General features: G+C 45.3%; 1 protein-coding gene across 14 annotated transcripts in view; it reads right to left on the bottom strand.

Annotated features, from left to right (window-relative positions):
• Window positions 1–15864, bottom strand: part of LOC147361917 (ATP-binding cassette sub-family C member 4-like) — a 173701-nt gene extending 157837 nt beyond the window's left edge. For 12 of the 14 annotated variants that reach the window (XR_015138369.1, XR_015138365.1, XR_015138366.1 and 9 more), the window contains exons 1-3: window positions 15592–15864; window positions 9796–9906; window positions 9125–9245 (exon numbers count right to left, since the gene is read on the bottom strand). Coding sequence is in view for 7 of the 14 variants with exons in the window: in XM_086330228.1 (XP_086186354.1) it covers window positions 9125–9245; window positions 9796–9906; window positions 15592–15665 (306 nt within the window). In the remaining 7 variants the exon portion in view is untranslated. The remainder of the gene's footprint in view (window positions 1–9124; window positions 9246–9795; window positions 9907–15591) is intronic. The other 2 variants (XM_086330229.1, XM_086330233.1) reach the window with 1 other exon arrangement.
• Window positions 15865–17063: the final 1199 nt, after the last annotated feature.

Raw genomic sequence — 17063 nt, 5'->3', positions numbered from 1 at the left:
CATATTAGCCTTCACTCGTCTCTTGCACACTGGTCTTCATCCTGACCACACCTTAGCATCACCTGGGAGGGGATAAGTGCACTCTGACACCCAAGACCCAGCCGCCAGAAACTGGTTTAGGTTCAACTGATTAGGGTGGAGAAGATTCCTCTCCCTATAGATTCTGGATGTGGAAACTAACCCCATGTAAGTGTCTGCTAACCTCCAATCTCACACTGTCATGGCATCTGAGCCTGGAATGGCTGCAGACTTGATCTGCAGGAATTACAATGATCACAAAGACTTTTTACCAGAGTTCCATTGCACATTTCATGCTTCCAGAAAAGTCCAGAGATTACAGTATTGAAATTGAAAATGTTCATTCTGCACAGTCAGAAAAATGAAATGTTGAGAAAAAAATTTATTTAAGAAACATTAATAAAAAGATGAGTCAAAATTAGCATGGAAAGTTATCTATAAAAGAAGAAGGAGAATTAGAATAGAGCTAACAATGATATTAGACTTCTTTAAGTAGCCTTTTCTTGATTTTGGAATTATGAAAACATTACACAGAATTATAATTATAAAATAACTAAATTTTTAAAAAGCAATTCCTAAAATTTTAGAGTAAAAGTACCTAAATATATAAACCCATTCTGTTTTGTTTTGCAGAGCCATACAAAAAAGAAGTATCAAAAGTGATTTGAAACAAAATAATTTGAAAACACATGCTCTGCATGATACACCCAAATGAACACAGTATGAACTCCAAAAGAAAATAAAAATATTAGATTGCTTTCAGAAGTCACTTTATAACGTATAAGAAATGAATAATTATGTTGATATCATTGAGAATTGGGCTTACACATTGGACAAAGAGAATAGATGATGGGAGAAAAGAGACATGCAAGCACAGTAACAATAAACTGTGGAAAATTCTGAAGGAGATGGGAATACAGACCACCTAACCTACCTCTGGAGAAACCTTTATGCAGGTCAGGAAGCAACAGTTAGAACTGGACATGGAACAACAGACTGGTTCCAAATAGGAAAAGGAGTACGTCGAGGCTATGTATTGTAATCCTGCTTATTTAACTTCTATGCAGAGTACATCATGAGAAACCCTGGGCTGGATGAAGCACAAGTTGGAATCAAGATTGATGGGAGAAATATCAGTAACCTCAGATATGCAGATAACACCACCCTTACGGCAGAAAGTGAAGAACAACTGAAGAGCCTCTTGATCAAAGTGAAAGAGAAGAGTGAAAAAGTTGGCTTAAAGCTCAACATTCAGAAAACGAAGATCATGGCATCTGGTCCCATCACTTCATGGCAAATAGATGGGGAAACAGTGGAAACAGTGGCTGACTTTATTTTTTAGGGCTTCAAAATCACTGCAGATGGTAATTGCGGCCATGAAATTAAAAGACACTTACTTGGAAGGAAAGTTATGACCAACCTAGACAGCAGATTAAAAAGCATAGACATTACTTTGTCAACAAAGGTCCGTCTAGTCAAGGCTATGGTTTTTCCAGTGGTCATGTATGGATGTGAGAGTTGGACTATAAAGAAAGCTGAGCGCTGAAGAATTGATGCTTTTGAACTGTGGTGCTGGAGAAGACTCTTGAGAGTCCCTTGAACTGCGAGGAGATCCATCCAGTCCATCCTAAAGGAGATCAGTTCTGGCTGTTCAATTGAAGGAGTGAGGTTGAAGCTGAAACTCCAATATTTTGGCCACCTGATACGAAGAACCGACTCATTGGAAAAGACCCTGATGCTGGGAAAGATTGAGGGCAGGAGGAGAAGGGGATGACAGAGGATGAGATGGTTGAATGGCATCACCGACTCAATGGACATGAGTTTGAGTAAACTCCTGGAGTTGGTGATGGACAGGGAGGCCTGGCGTGCTGCGGTTCTTGGAGTCGCAAAGAGTCAGACATGGCTGAGTGGCTGAACTGAACTGAAGCACAATAAGATGAAGTAAAACACTAGTATCCTGTACCTGAATTGGATTGGAAACACCCTTATAAACATATTTGTTTACCTTAAGAAATGTATTCTAACTTTGTCTAATGCAAAAGCCAAGAAAAACAATCAAGAGCAGTAAGCTCCTCTAGCAATCAGACTATTGTTTATAAATACCATTTCACACTAAAAGAAGACAGGGCTGCTTGGAGAAATGGATGATTCCAGGGCTGAGAAAATGCTGTACAAAATGAGATAAAAACATCCTGTCACACCAGAAACCAAAAAACAAAACAAAAAAAGACATTAAAAAAAAAAAAACTAGCCAAGACTTCTAGAGTATGTGCAAAAATACTTAGGACCCAGCCTGAATAGACTCGCATTGCCCAAAGATGGCCAAATGTTTGCACAAGCATAACAAATGAAATGGACTGAAGCAGGTCAGAAATGCTGAAATCCATGAGCTCAAACTGACATATACAAAACCAAACCAAAAAACAATAAAAACTCACTAGCCCCAGAGGAGAACCAATTTATCATTTTGAAAACAGGTTTTAAAAAGTGAAAAAATCATTTTCTCCTACTTTCCCTATAAATACTATATTTCAGGGTTAATCAAAGAGCTTACCCATTTTGCAACCCTTAATGAATTAATGGACTTTGAGAAAGGATCATGAATAGCTCCTAACATTACACACACACCCATACCACCACCCCTGCAACACACAAAAGATGGTATGTACCTCATAAGGGAGATATACAACCCTACCTCCTACATCGACAAAAGGGGTGAAGAAAATCCAAAGGAGTTACATCAAACTTCTAGACCTAAACACCAACCTAAGGTGCCAGAGGAACATGTTCATTGACACAGGGGGAGAAGCAATCAGCCAAATCCAGGCTGTGGGAATCTCTACAGGACAAACAACCTAGAGGCTCGGGGTGGAGGGGAACAGAAAGGCAATCTGAATAACCTGTGTCAGCCAAGTGTACCTTATTTAATACTGCTTCCAAAAGAAGAGGGGAAAAAGACAACTGTGAGCACTAGCTAGTTATTGATGACATTGAAGTAAATATTTATGCATAATAATAATAATGTTTATGCTAAATATGTTTAGTGGAGAAGGCAATGGCAACCCACTCCAGTACTCTTGCTTAGAAAATCCCATGGATGGAGGAGCCTAGTAGGCGGCAGTCCATGGGGTCGCTAAGAGTCGGACATGACTAAGCGACTTCACTTTCACTTTTCACTTTCATGCATTGGAGAAGGAAATGGCAACCCACTCCAGTGTTCTTGCCTGGAGAATCCGAGAGACGGGGAAGCCTCGTGGGCTGCCGTCTATGGGGGGTCGGACAGAGTCGGACATGACTGAAGCGGCATAGCAGCAGCAGCAAATATGTTTAGTTGGGGGAGATTCCACATCTTTTAAAGATACATACTAAAATATTTATGGATAAAAATGATATGATGTTTTGGAACTGCTTTAAATTAATCTTGGGAAGTGAGAGCGAGTTTCAGATGAATCAAGACTGCTCATTATAGCAATTATTGAAGCTGACTTAGAGTGACATAGGGGCTTATTTCCCTTTACCCTTCTGAGTTCTTAGCTGAGGATCTTTATAATAAATGACAGAATAACAGGAGAAAATCTGCGAGACAGCAAAAGAGACACAGATGTATAGAACAGTCTTTTGGACTCTGTGGGACAGGGAAGAGGGGGATGATTTGGGAGAATGGCATTGAAACACATATAATATCATATAAGAAATGAATCGCCAGTCCAGGTTCGATGCAGGATACAGGATGCTTGGGGCTGGTGCACTGGGATGACCCAAAGGGATGGTATAGGGAGGGAGGTGGGAGGGGGGTTCAGGATTGGGAACACGTGTACACCTGTGGTGGATGCATGTGGATGTATGGCAACACCAATACAATATTGTAAAGTAAAAAATAATAATAATAATAATAATAAAATGAATTAATTAATTAATTAAAAAAAGAAAATCAGAAGTTTATTAACATGTATACTTCTGATACACATGCAAAATAGGAAGAATTGAGGCTGTGGGAGGAGAGGAAGCCTCAGGACATGATGTAGAGAGCACTGGTCTAGGAATCAGAAAGCTGTGCTTCAGAAACCATGTCGGCCACCTGCAAGTCACAAGATTCTAAGCGCATCAAATATCCTCCTGCATCTTCAGGTCCTTACCTATGGAAATTCCTGCCTTGCCTCCCTCGGAGGAATCCTGGGACAACTAAATGAGCTGCAACAGCTCAAAGTGCTCTGAAATCATTTCAACATCTTTATTAACAGAAGTTCAGGGCAGAGACTTACTCTATTCATAATGGCAGAGGCTGGTTTCACAAAGGGCTTGGAAAACTCATTGCTGCTTACAGGTGATCGTAGTAGAACAAGAACTCTTGAGAAAAATCATGTGTTAAAAGCCAAATTTTCTAGCCTGTAATTAAAGTTTCACTTCTAAGCAGATTGCTAAAATTTTTAACCATTATGAATGCAGTCTTTGAAAAAAGAGACACCTACCACCCTGACTACTTAAAGAAAATGCACTGAGGGGAGTGAAGTGAACAAGTGAAATAGGTGAGGAAACTTAAGAGGTACAAACACCAATTTATCAAATAAATAAAAGGGGATTGGGAGAAAAGATAAACAAAATCTTTAAAAATAAATTACAAGTTTGTAATATATAACATAGAAAATATACTCAATAATACTGGAATAACTTTTTATGGTGACAGTTGGTAACTAAAATTACCATGTACTGTATCAAATATTAAATCACTAATGATGTATACCAGAAACTAATAAAACATTATAAGCCAATCATACTTCAATTTAAAAAATTCTTTTAATTTTGCAATAAAAACTTACATATACTTAGAAGAAGAAAAGAAAATGGATTGAAAAGCATCACCCTGATTTATAACTCAAGGTCATCACGGTGGGTATTACTAACACCTAATGGCTAACATGATGCTCTCAGGAACCAGCAGGGCGCACAGCAGGTCTGCTCTGCAGGTCCCCGTCCACTTGGCTCAGTGTCCCCTCCTCCTCTCCCTTGCTGTGTGGTCCTCAGTGGTAGCTCTCAGCCCACAGTATCTTTGCCATCAGCAGCCACTCCTCAGCCTCCTGGGTTGAGCAGAAGTAAGGGACACACGGAAGAAAGTGTTGGGAAATAAAGGCAAAAGTCCACTGCAGCTCTCAGAGAACCAGCTGTGAGTCAAGGCACAAAGCCCATTGTGTGACTCTCAGAGGATTCTGTTTACTTCCTGGCCATCAGCTGAGCTCCAAAGTGAAGATTCACACAAACATGTGCTTCCCAACCTCCACCTGGACCAAAGACCATCAGTAAAACCTCAGACAAAGGACAAGTGACCAGACAAGACCAGGCCACTTCTTAGGGTTCTGGGAAGAGGACATAATTCCCAGCCACTCCTCCCCTCTCAGAGGAAGGGACTGGGTGAACCCACTCTGGCTCTATGAGGTCACCCCACTTACACACCAGCAGGTAGAGACCTCACCTCTCAGACAGAAGCCCTGATGACCTGGGGAGGTAGTCTCTGTGACTCAGGCCCAGGCAGAGACTTCAGGCTCCTCCTCTCCATGCTGAGGGGCCTGGGCAGGTGGGGACCTGTCCTCCCCACCTGTGGTCCCTGTGGAGGTGCACACAACGGCCAGGGGTGCTGGGAACTTGCTGGCTGTTCTGTTCTAATTAGGGGTGACCTGTGCAGGCTCCACAGCCTGGTACTTGTTTCTCTGAGCAGTAGAGATATTCCTCACTTCTCATAGGACAGAGGTTTTCATATCTTAAAATCCTAAAACCTAAAAGCCTCACCCTGCACTGGCGTCACCCTTTTTCCCACTGGTGCCGCCAGGAGTACCTGGGAGGCCCTGCTCGTGCTGAGGGTGGAAGGAACACACTGCTTGGGATCATGGATGATCCACGGGGCATTCTGTGCACCCAAGGAATTGAAAGAGGGCTGGAGGTCAGCAAGGAAACACATTTGTGTTTTAAAGACTTCTGGATTGAGTTTACATCTTCCACTGTCTAAAATACAAAGACCAACAAGGAGTACAGATAGATCACAACATGGGAAGTTGCTTCATAAAATCAATTATTTAACTAACTAGCACTGCTAATAGATCTAGCAGTACTACCACACAGATGAGCCCCTACATTTACGGTCCTCGACTCCCCACTTCTCCACCATGACCACCCAACGACCAGTCTCCTAAAAAGGGGGTCAGGGCTTTACCAGTTGCACCTTATGCAGCCCCCAGGGGCCTTTCTGGACCCTCAGGTGGTTCAGATGGTAAACAGTCTGCCTCTAGGGCAGGAAACCTGGATTTGATCCCAGGGTCAGGAAGATCCCCTGGAGAAGGAAACAGCAACCCACTCCAGTATTCTCGCCTGGAGAATTCCACGGGCAGAGGAGCCTGGTGGGCTACAGTCCATCGGGTAGTAAGGAGTCGGACACGACTGAGTGACTAACACTTTCACTTTTGACAGGATGTATTCCGGGGGCTGGACAACTTTGAAACCAACACTCCCATCACCACAGTGGGGCAGATTCGCTCTCAGGAAGAACTTCAGATCCTGCAGCCTCTCCCTCTATGTCTGCTTCTGCCATGAGCTACCACAGCCAAGAACCAAAGCTCATATTAGGATGGGATCCATCCAAGGCTTAATGACCCCACCCAAGGAGCCAACAACCCAGGACAGCAAGAAAAACCAGCAGCTCAGTTCAAACCCAGCCACATGGCCTATGCTTTGAGACTCATTTGACTTTAAGCTCCTTTAGCATCCAGTACCAAAGAGAAACTAGAGAATCAGGGACAGCAGAGAAAGACCTGCTCCTGATTTGATCCAACATTAAACCCAGAGGCCACTCATCCAACCCAGCACCTGGCATGAGCCACAGGCACACACCGAGGCCCCAGGGTTTCCGGACAAGTGGAATTCATGAGAGCTCTGCTGTGTGAGGTCAGTACATCCTGCACAAACAGGCCACACCAGCTTGCCACCTGTGTATTTCAAACACACTTACTGTGACTATGTGGAAATACCATCATTGGGACAGCTGCATACGGGACAAAGAAGGGCTGGGGCAGCCTGAAGGGTTCCTGTCCCCTCTCCCACCCCTGTCCTTCACAAGGCACTGCAATACCTAGGTGGTCAGTGCCCTCTCAAGCGTGGCACTCTGCCCCACACACCTGTCCCACCCTCTGGCACAATGCCCAATCCACTTCTATCATCAACGAGAACTCCATCCCCCAGGACCATCCAGTCACCTATGAGCTGACAGATTCTCTGTCTCTCCAGTTGTGTGGGTGGACTTCACCTTCCCAGCTGCCCACTGCCTGCAGTGCCCTTCAGTCCAGCACAGCCTTTAAACAAGAGCCATGATGCCCACCTGTAAACCACCTGACCCACTCACCTCACCCCAACACAATGGACTGAGGACAGCTCACACCTTCTTCACCTAAAACAACCCTTTTACAGCAACTGCATCTTCCATCCCTCCTGCTCTCACACACTCACAGGCCGCCCGTGTCCCTGAGGCAGCACTAAAGGACCACGGAGAGCACGAGCGACCCAGGGGGGTCTGCAGCAAACCCCCAGCAGGTTCAGCCAGAACAGGGGGCTGACGGCACTGTGTCCCGAGGTGGACTGTCCTCTGGGGGATTTTGACCCGGGATCTTCAGGGTCATGGAGGTTACTGAGCTCACAGCTTTCTACATTTAGTTTTCCCTGCATATCCCCTCCTCTACCCTCTGCCAATGCCAGGCTACCAAGATCCCCCTTGAACCAGCAAACCACCCCCACAGCCAGGACGGAAACCAGCATGGGGGTGCACAGAATTCATGGTGAAGTTGAAGCTCCTCCCAAGTAGGGGTCTGGCCTGGATGACCTGGCCTATGGGGAGGAGGCACCCTAGGGAAGGGTGTGCCAGGGACACCCCAGGGAAGAGCTCTTGGGTGCTCTGGCAGCTCCAGCCCAGATGCAAGGCCCCAGGTTCTGTTCCACAGGAAGGGGATGATCCTTTCTTAGAAAGCATTTATCAGATGTGACCTGGAAAAGTCAACAATTACTTGCTGAGCACCTGTAAAATGTCTTACATTATTCTGGACTCGACTCCAAGTTTGAGTGAGTAACAGTTGCTCAGTCGTGTCCAACTCTTTGTGACCCCCTGGACTGGAGCATGCCAGGCTCCTCTGTTCATGGAATTCTCTAGGAAAGAATACTGGAGTAGATTGTCATTTCCTTCTCCAGGATATCTTCCTGACCCAGGGATTCAACATGGGTCTCCTGCATTGCAGGCAGATTCTTCTGAGCACCAGAGAAGCCTACTATTAAGAGATATTTCTAAGTATAAGGGCAGGTCAATTTAAAAAGTATCAGCAGATATGTGTTTGACTTTATCTTACAATCAATAGGCAATACATTAGAATATGTAATGAATCCATACACCTTTTCCAAAGGAATATCTGAGACAGAAGCAGCAATAAAGTTATAAATGACAGTTATCAATCAGATGAAATTATTTAGATGAAGCTTGTCTCTCTCGAAGAGATAGGGACTGGGCAAGTGGTCAGGAAGGAAATACAATCTGCTTTGAACTTTGTATGAAAAATAATGTTCAGTTCCATGTTGTTGAACATAGGTCTGTTGTTGCCACATAAATCCTCTACTTCAAATTACTGTCCGAATGCTTTACTAAAACTCTGCTTTTGGCCTTTGTTTTGGAATCTGTTACCTTTGTTGCCATTTCCTGATCACTGTTCTCTGAAGTTTACTTCCTCCAAACCACAGGACACTATTCCCTAAGGTTGTAAGATCTTTTGGTCAAGGATCACTCAATATTTATATTGAGCACCAAAAACATCCTAACATGGCATAAAATATCTTTCCAGTGCTGCTATCCTTTTATTACACCATGTTTTAATCTCTTAAAATAAAAATAGTAATCTCCAGAGGTCAAGTCCTTTAAGAATCTGTCTATTCTAAAGATAAATACAACTGCTGATCTACATCATGATTCCTAGATGAGATTTACCCTCAGACCTTAAACCACTGTCCTCTCCCCGCCTCAGTCCATCCATCTCAGGACTGACCCACATATACTCAAAATCAATGCACTGTATGGAAAAGCTTTTACCTCAAGACATGTTAACATTCCCCAAACTAAGTAGGATTTCCCGTAGCACTTTACGATCGCTTTCATTAAAGAAGGCTCCCGAGCATCCTCCTGGGCTCTCAACACTTCTTGATCCCAGTACCTGCGAAGAGAGACAAAGCACAGTGAGGAACAGCCCTGCCACAGGAAAACAGGGGAGGGGACAGAGCAGAGGACAAGCCTTCACTACAGGGTGCTCAGTGGCTGCCCATAGATGCTGGCTAACTGCTCACAGGGCTCCCGAAAGATGAGCAGTGCAGACACTGAAGCACCAGGAAAAGCACCAGACCAGGTCTTCATAGAAAAGTCCCAGATTCTAGAAACAAGTTCCTGCTAAGCTTTGCTGAACTCACAGGTCATGAGCAGCTCAGAAGGGCAGACACTGTCCTCCAGGGACCCCACCTCTGGGGACAGAGCTAGGTCTCCAGGGCCCTGGCTGTGGGCTCCCTCCACGTCCACTCACACAGGGAACACAGGCTCCCCCAGCCTCCAAAGTGGGCTGAGCCCGGGGTCAGCGTGAAGGGGTGAGGGTTCAGTGTCAGGGAAGGAGGCTCAGAAGACCCCGGAGGAAGCAAAGGCCCCTCCCCACAAGCCTTTAGCCCCATGGAGAAATTCTCAGTCTTCTAACCGTACTCCCTGCTGCCTGTGCTCACCCTTGCAGCTCTTCTCCAAGGCGCTGGGAGCGATCTTCCGGAAGCACTGAGTACATGTCATCTTCTTCTAATTTCCGTTTATGACCAATTTTAAACAAGGGGTTTAGCCACCTGTTAAACATTAAAAGGATAGTGACATATATTCCAATTACATATCTTTAATTAGAATCCTACATTCATGGACATTGTTTAAAAGAAGTCTACATTTTAACTATACGAAGATGTAGGGAGAAAATTAGACATATGCTTACAAACACATATATTAGGGTGTCGATAAGTCACTCTGGCTTACACAGAATAAAACTTAACTAAAATACCCTGTTTGTGGTCTACTGAACATACATTGCAAGTGAAGTGAAGTCGCTCAGTCATATCCGACTCTTTCCGACCTGGTGGACTGTAGCCCACCAGGCTCCTCTATCCATGGGATTCTCCAGGCAAGGATACTGGAGTGGGTTGCCATTTCCTTCTCCAGGGGATCTTCTTGGCTCAGGGATTGAACGCATGTCTCTTGCACTGGCATATGGATTCTTTACTACTGAGCCACCAGGGAAGCCCACCAAACTCAAGAATGCCTCAGTCACATTCACGTAAGACGCAACCTTGCGGTCTCATGACCTCCTTAGTTCAGCTAATAACACAAAGGAAATTTTACAGGGAATCACATTACAATACACCACCCTGAGTCCAACAGGCTCTGGACCCTGACCTGCTTACAGCCCTGTCAGACTCCCCTCACATGAGCCTCTTTCTGACCCCGACCGTCTGAAGATGTCCTAAAGATAAGTAGCATCTTTCCAACTAAAATGAATACATTGATTTTTCTTATAGTTCTCCCTATAATTGAAGCAGAAATTGCTAGACAGTGTAAGACTTTTTTAATTTCAATTTTTTTAATTCCTTTTTTAATTTCAATTTTTCTCTTCTCAAGTAAGCATCTCACTCTGTGCTCCAATTTCCAGGCATTCAGAGAAATCCCTTCCTGGTCTGGAAGGTCATAAAACATTCAGACCCAGGACAAGACAATTATTAACTGCTGTCCAGTTTATCAAGAGAAACCTCCAAGAAGACCGTTAGCACTTAAAACATACATTTGGTCCCTAAATAATGGTCTGGAGTCTTGAGAAAGGGTCGAGGGATGGTGTTGCAATGTCTAGAGAAACTGAGAAACTAGGCTTCCAAGAAAGCAATAAAATCGACAAACTGGACATTGTGATGTTTACATTAATTGGTCAAAAATGACGTATATTGAAGTCATGAATCAACCCAAAATGTATAGATCAATACTAGAAAAGATATAAAACTGCTATAATCCTTGTCTTTTGGGGGCCCTTCACCCCTCTCAGAGTCTATGCTGAGGATTTTGTATCTCTATCTTTTAAAATAAACTTCGCCTCTGTGTTTGCGAGTTCCCCGGAATTCATTCTTAGGCTTCCTGAACAGAACTCAGGTTTCACGTTTCATTATCACTTCCTGGCCAATTAATTTCTTTTCAAATGTAACACAAGACTTTCATAAGGGCTGAAATTTTACTGACTGTGGGGTCTGCCACCTTCAGCCTCAATCAGGGAATAAATATAGCCCCCATACTTTCAGGGAACTCCACTAACAGCTGAGAACATCACCAAATTACCGTTCAATCCCTTCACACCAGGCTTCTGCCCAGGGACATCAAAATTACCCCTATTGCCACCCCACCCCAGCAAAGGAGTATGTGTTAGTCAAATCCCTATTTTCTTGGGACCCAACCAATATTTCTGATGAGCCCTCCACCTCCAGACATGACTGACTTTAGATACAGACCATGCCCAAGGGCTCTGGGAACAGGATCATACTAAGCCTGTGGGGGTCTGGTCTGTGGCAGCAGTATCCTGGATGGAAGGGCACCACCATTAGTCTAAACATGACTCAAGAAAACCCAAACACAGTGTGCCCCTGAGGGTCCTCGAGGCCCCTGGGGCAAGGACCACCCACATTGGGCCATCAACTGTCTCCAAGAAAACTCTACTAGTGGATACTGGGATATAAGAGGTGCACACCCCAGTCCAGGTCACATTCAGATTTCAATTACAATCAGCCCACCTCCCATCCAAATGGAGCCATTCATCTAGTCAGGAGGGAGCTGGACTGGACTGATAATGGAAGGAGTTGTCGCCCCTGTAGCATCCTTAGTGAGCCTAGCAATGAGGAACAATTTATAAAGCCAAAGCTACTAAAAAAACAAAAATAACAAAAAAGTGCACTCAAACATTGGCCTGGGCAACTAAAGAACCCAGCTCTAACTTTAGAAAGATGAAATTTTCACTGGGCCTCTGGTCCACATGACAATGACCACTGCATAGCTCCTGATTACCTTCTGGCTGATCAAGGAGGAGTTTGTGCCCTTGCAACTATTTCCTGTTGTTTCTATGTTAACATAAGTGGTCAAGTAGAAGACAGTGTAACCTGACTATTAGAGAAGGCTGCTTGCAGACAGAGACACTTTTATGTGGAATGCAAGTAAAGGGTATAAATGAACTCTTTAAAAAATAGACTTAGAGTCACAGATGCAGGGGAAAAAATGCTATGGTTACCAGAGGGTGACAGGAGGGACAAACTGGGGCACTGGGATTGACATACACACACTGTAATATATAAAACAGATAACTAAGAAGGACCTACTGTAGAGCACAGAGAACTCTATTCTATACTTTGTAATGGCCTACATAGGAAAAGAATCTAAAAAAGACTGTGTATATGTATATGTGTAAGAGATTCACTTTGCTGTAGAGCAGAAACTAACACATTATTAATCAACTATACTCCAATAAAAATTCAAAGAGAAAGTCACTTGATCCAATACTCAGAAGGGCCCTGACTGAACAAATCTGGGACAGTATCAAAAGGGTAATCTCAGCTTCCTGGGCTTCTGCCATTCTTAGGACCCCTTACAATTATTCTCCTCCTGCTTTTTGGTCTGTATATCCCCAACTGCCTCATTAGTTTTATCTGGTCTTTATCTGGGTGTGAGAATTGGAACTTTAGCCAGATGACAAACATATTTATTTTAGCTACCCACTGCAGTATTCTTGCTTGGAGAATCCCATGGAGAGAAGAGCCTGGCAGGTTACAGTCCGTGGGATCACAAAGAGTTGGATATGACTGAGTGACTAACTCTTTCACTTTCACTTCCTGATTTTGTCTGAGTCTCAGGCTCAAATGAAGAAGTTACAGAGAAAAATAAAAACTGGTTAGAACTAGCTAGGCCCAAAATTGGACAAGGACATGGCAACCCACTCCAGCACTCTTGCCTGGGGATTTCCACAGACAGAGGACCTGGAGGGCTACATTCCACGGGATCGCAAAGAGTTGGACACGACTGTGCGACTAACTTTCACTTTCAGGTCCAAAATGGTGAAAAACCTAACCTCCCCTAGACCCTGAGCCTCATTTATGCATTCGCTGTAATATATTAGTATGCTAAATGGCATACTCACCAGTGCCGTGACAGCTGACCATGGTCATGACACAACCCACACAAGGACTAAAAATGAGTGTTTCCTCAATTTTAGGTCCAAACCACACCCTTATTCTCAGATAAGTCATGAATATTCCTCCCTCTCTTGATTCAATTTCCTTGCTTTTACCTTGACCCAAATTGGGTTGAGAAGTTGATTTGTGAACTAAGCTCTCGCTTCTCCATTCTTTGGTCATGGAATAAAACTTGTGCTGTTCCAGTCTCACCATCAATTTAGTTATTGGCTGTGGGAATCTGAGTGGAAAAGCAACCTCTTCAGCCAAGAAAAGGAGTCTTAGCCTAGGCTAGGAGCCCAGCACAAGGCAGGAGACATCAGTTACATATACAAGGAACACCGTCTTCAGAGCCAGACTGCTTGACTTGGGATCCTGCTCCATTACTTACTGGCTGTGTGGCGGTAAGCAACTTACTCAACCTCTCTGCTTCAGTGCCTTCAGGTATAAAATAAGAGGTAATAGTGCCTTTCCCTCCAGCAGGAAAACTGGAAATGGGTGCCTACCCAAATCAATGAAAAGTCCTCACCTTCCCATTTCCAGGCACACACATTTTGAAAACTCACAAACAGAAGGTGTTTGGAAAGTTCCTTGCCCTGCCTGAAGTTAAGAATTTTTTCCTACTTTATTATTATTTATAGTAACCACACCCATATTCCTTCTTCTAGGCTCCTCTTTCCTTAAGGGCCACCAAATGGCCAAGAGATGAAGCTACACACACTAAATACACCACCATCAAAACAAGCATAGGAGCTCCCAATCCCTGGAGGTCCCCCAGGCTGTCCCATAAAAGAAGGAAATACTAGAAATTTGGGAAATATAAATGGGTTAGGGTCCAGAAATAAAACAACTAGTAATCATCCAAGTGTGATTAAAGCCCAAAGGTTCAGGACCACAGTTAGTGGCCCAGCTACCACACGGAACACTTCAGTTAAGAGCTGCAACTCTCTGAGCTGTTTTTCATCTGTGTGTTTCCTGTGGGCTCAGGGACCCTTCAGTGGTTTCAGGACCAAATGATTCCTGGGCAGGACCACCTGCGTCAAGACCACGCACTGCTTCTCTGAAGTCTAGAGATTGGGAAAGACCTCACAGGCTTCAGGGACTCTATCTCCAGAGTGATTCTCAAAGGTGGAAGTGGAGATATCCACAATAAGGAAAGGGGCTGATCAAATAAATCCTCCAGTCCTGACTGTGTTCCAGGCAAAAGCAAAACGTGTTCAAGAACAGTGTTCCCAATCATTAAGTAAAAAACCTTTCATTTTTTTACCCACATGAAATTTGCCACAACTAGGAACCAGGTTATACAGTGAGAGCCACACAGGGAGAAAGGGAGAGGGAAAGAAATACATGGTCATAGACATGGGGGCAGAGGGAACCCAGTGGAGCTGGAACACACTGTCGCACAGGGCATGTGGGAAAAGGTGGGGACATTACTGAAAGATGGCAAAGAAGCTGGAGCACTGAAGAACTGTGGTGCTGGAGAAGATTTCTGAGAGTCCCTTGGACAGCAAGGAGATCAAACCAGTCAATCTTAAAGGAAATCAACCCTGAATATTCTTTGGAAGGACTGATGCTGAAGCTGAAACTCCAGTATTTTGGTCATCTATGCAAACAGATGACTCACTGGAAAAGGGTCTGATGCTGGGAAAGATTAAGGGCAAGAGAAGAGGGTGTCAGAGAATGAGATATATAGATGACATCACAGATGCAATGGACATGAACTTGGGCAAACTCCGGAGATGATGAGGGACAGAGACCGGCAGTGCTGCCATCACGGGGTTGCAAAGCCACAGGACTGAACGACTGAACAACAACAACGGTCCAGGGCACTATTCGATAAAGGAAGTTGTTCATAAGCTGCTTGCTTGGGGCTGGGGACGGGGGTAGGGGGTGGGGGTATGAGGCTTCAGTTCAGAACTGGGAATTCCTGAGCAGTTCAGGGGAAGCCTGTAAGAGTAGAGGCCGGTGTTCAGCGCATTTTCCCTCTGGGCTGTGATTCCCTCTAGGCAGCCTTCCAGCTTCCTGTTTTCTGGCTCTGGAGGGGCTGCCAGCGGCAAGGCACGGAGACCCTGTATCTCAGCCACCAGGTCACCGGGTCCCCTCTCCACCCCTGCTCCCCACTTCCTTGCCCAGTCGTGCTCCGCCTTCCCAGGGTGCAGGGTTGGGGCGGGAGGGGGGGGGTGGGGGGGGAGCAGGACAGCATTGGGAGGGTCCACACTTTTTTTCGAAAGGCGGGGCAGCAGAGGGCGCCGCGACTACCGCGTATCACGGCCGGGGAGTGCTCACCAGAAGAACAGGCGCGAGCAGAGGTTCGCTTTCTGCAGCGGGTTGGGCTTCACCTTCGGGTACAGCGGCGGCATCGTGCCGGCCGGGGCGGGCGTGGAGTGGCGCTGCGCTGCTCTGTGGGAGGTGAGGCTCCCGCTGCTCCTGGAGGAGACCGCGGGTATGTTGGAGACCAGTCCGCCTTCGGGGTCTGCTGGGCGGGCCCTGAGAACAACAGGCGTCTGGGGGTGGAGCACCCACCGCCCGCCAGGTCTCCGCCTCCTGGGACTGCGCAACCTCCCGCGTCGCCTTCGGGTCACCGGCTCTGCCCTGCTGTCACGGCTCTGGGAGAAGTAGGGCCGTGTGTGGGGGGCTGAAGGACGAAGAGGCCATCAGGCCAAAGCTTCCAGGAGCCACAAGCAAGTGGGAAGCAAGGGCCCCAGCTCTTTGATGGAGGAGGGTAGGCAGACCGGACAGCACAAACAAACCAGCTCCAAGGATTCCACCTGGCTGCAAACTCTACTGAAACTCCTATTCTGAGCCCAGAGGCTCACCCAGAAGGCGAAGAGGGGAGGCTCAGGCTCTGCCCTCCTCTGCTGCTCCGAAGCTCCCCATGGGCTGCAGGGAAGGCCTGGAGAAAGCTGGCAGAAGGCATGATCAGCCCATGTGAGATGTCCTGTGGCATCTCACACGTTGCATTATGAGGGAACCTCTGTGAGCTTTTTGTTGCCCTCTTAGATTGGGAAAGGGGAGTCTGGGGGGAGAAAAACTGCCTCCTAATTTCTTTCATCATGCTTTCAAAACTTAGATAAGTAAGAGTGACATATGTCACAAAATACATTTCTGGGGACCTTACCTCAGTTTCAACTCTAACAATGTCCTGGTCAGGAAGGTATTATCCCTATCCTACAGATGAGAAAGGTGAGGCTCAAGGACAGCCCTTGTCCAAGGTCTTGTCCAAGTTTGGGGTTCAGCATGGTTGTCTCACTGGTACATGGATAGTGTGTGTGAAAAGTGCCTAGAATATGCTGTGTGAATGAATGAATGACTGCAGGACTGAATGAACAAAATCTTGGGCTCCTACTCAGAAGTGTTTAGTTACCAGCTCAACAGGTTCTCTTCCCTTCTACTCTAAATGAAGAAATATCAAAATGTAGGTACTTTCAACAAGATCACCGTATTATTCTTTAATAATTTCTTATATACCTTGGCTAAGATTGGTGTTATTAATGATGGCTTTTAGCTTCAGTTATGCAAGATGAAAAGGTAAGTTCTAGAACACTGGTGTACAGCAATGTGATAATATTGCTGTGTACCTTTAATTTGCTTAAAGAGTAGTAGTTCTCAACATAAAAAAAGACAGAAAAATGGAAAAAGTGTGAAGTAATGGACATGTTGACTGGCTTGGTTGTGATAGCTTATGGTGAATGGTGTCAAATTTGTGATCGCCAAAGTAGAAGATTTAGCTTCGGGCCAGGGACCAGGCTTGATCACTC

The sequence above is a fragment of the Bos grunniens genome, chromosome 12 (assembly GCF_055505025.1).
Source record: "Bos grunniens cultivar Pamir isolate PY7600 chromosome 12, Bosgru_T2T1.0, whole genome shotgun sequence".
Taxonomy (NCBI): Eukaryota; Metazoa; Chordata; class Mammalia; order Artiodactyla; family Bovidae; genus Bos; species Bos grunniens.
Note: the sequence above shows the minus strand (reverse complement) of the source record. Positions and strands in the feature narration are given on the sequence as shown.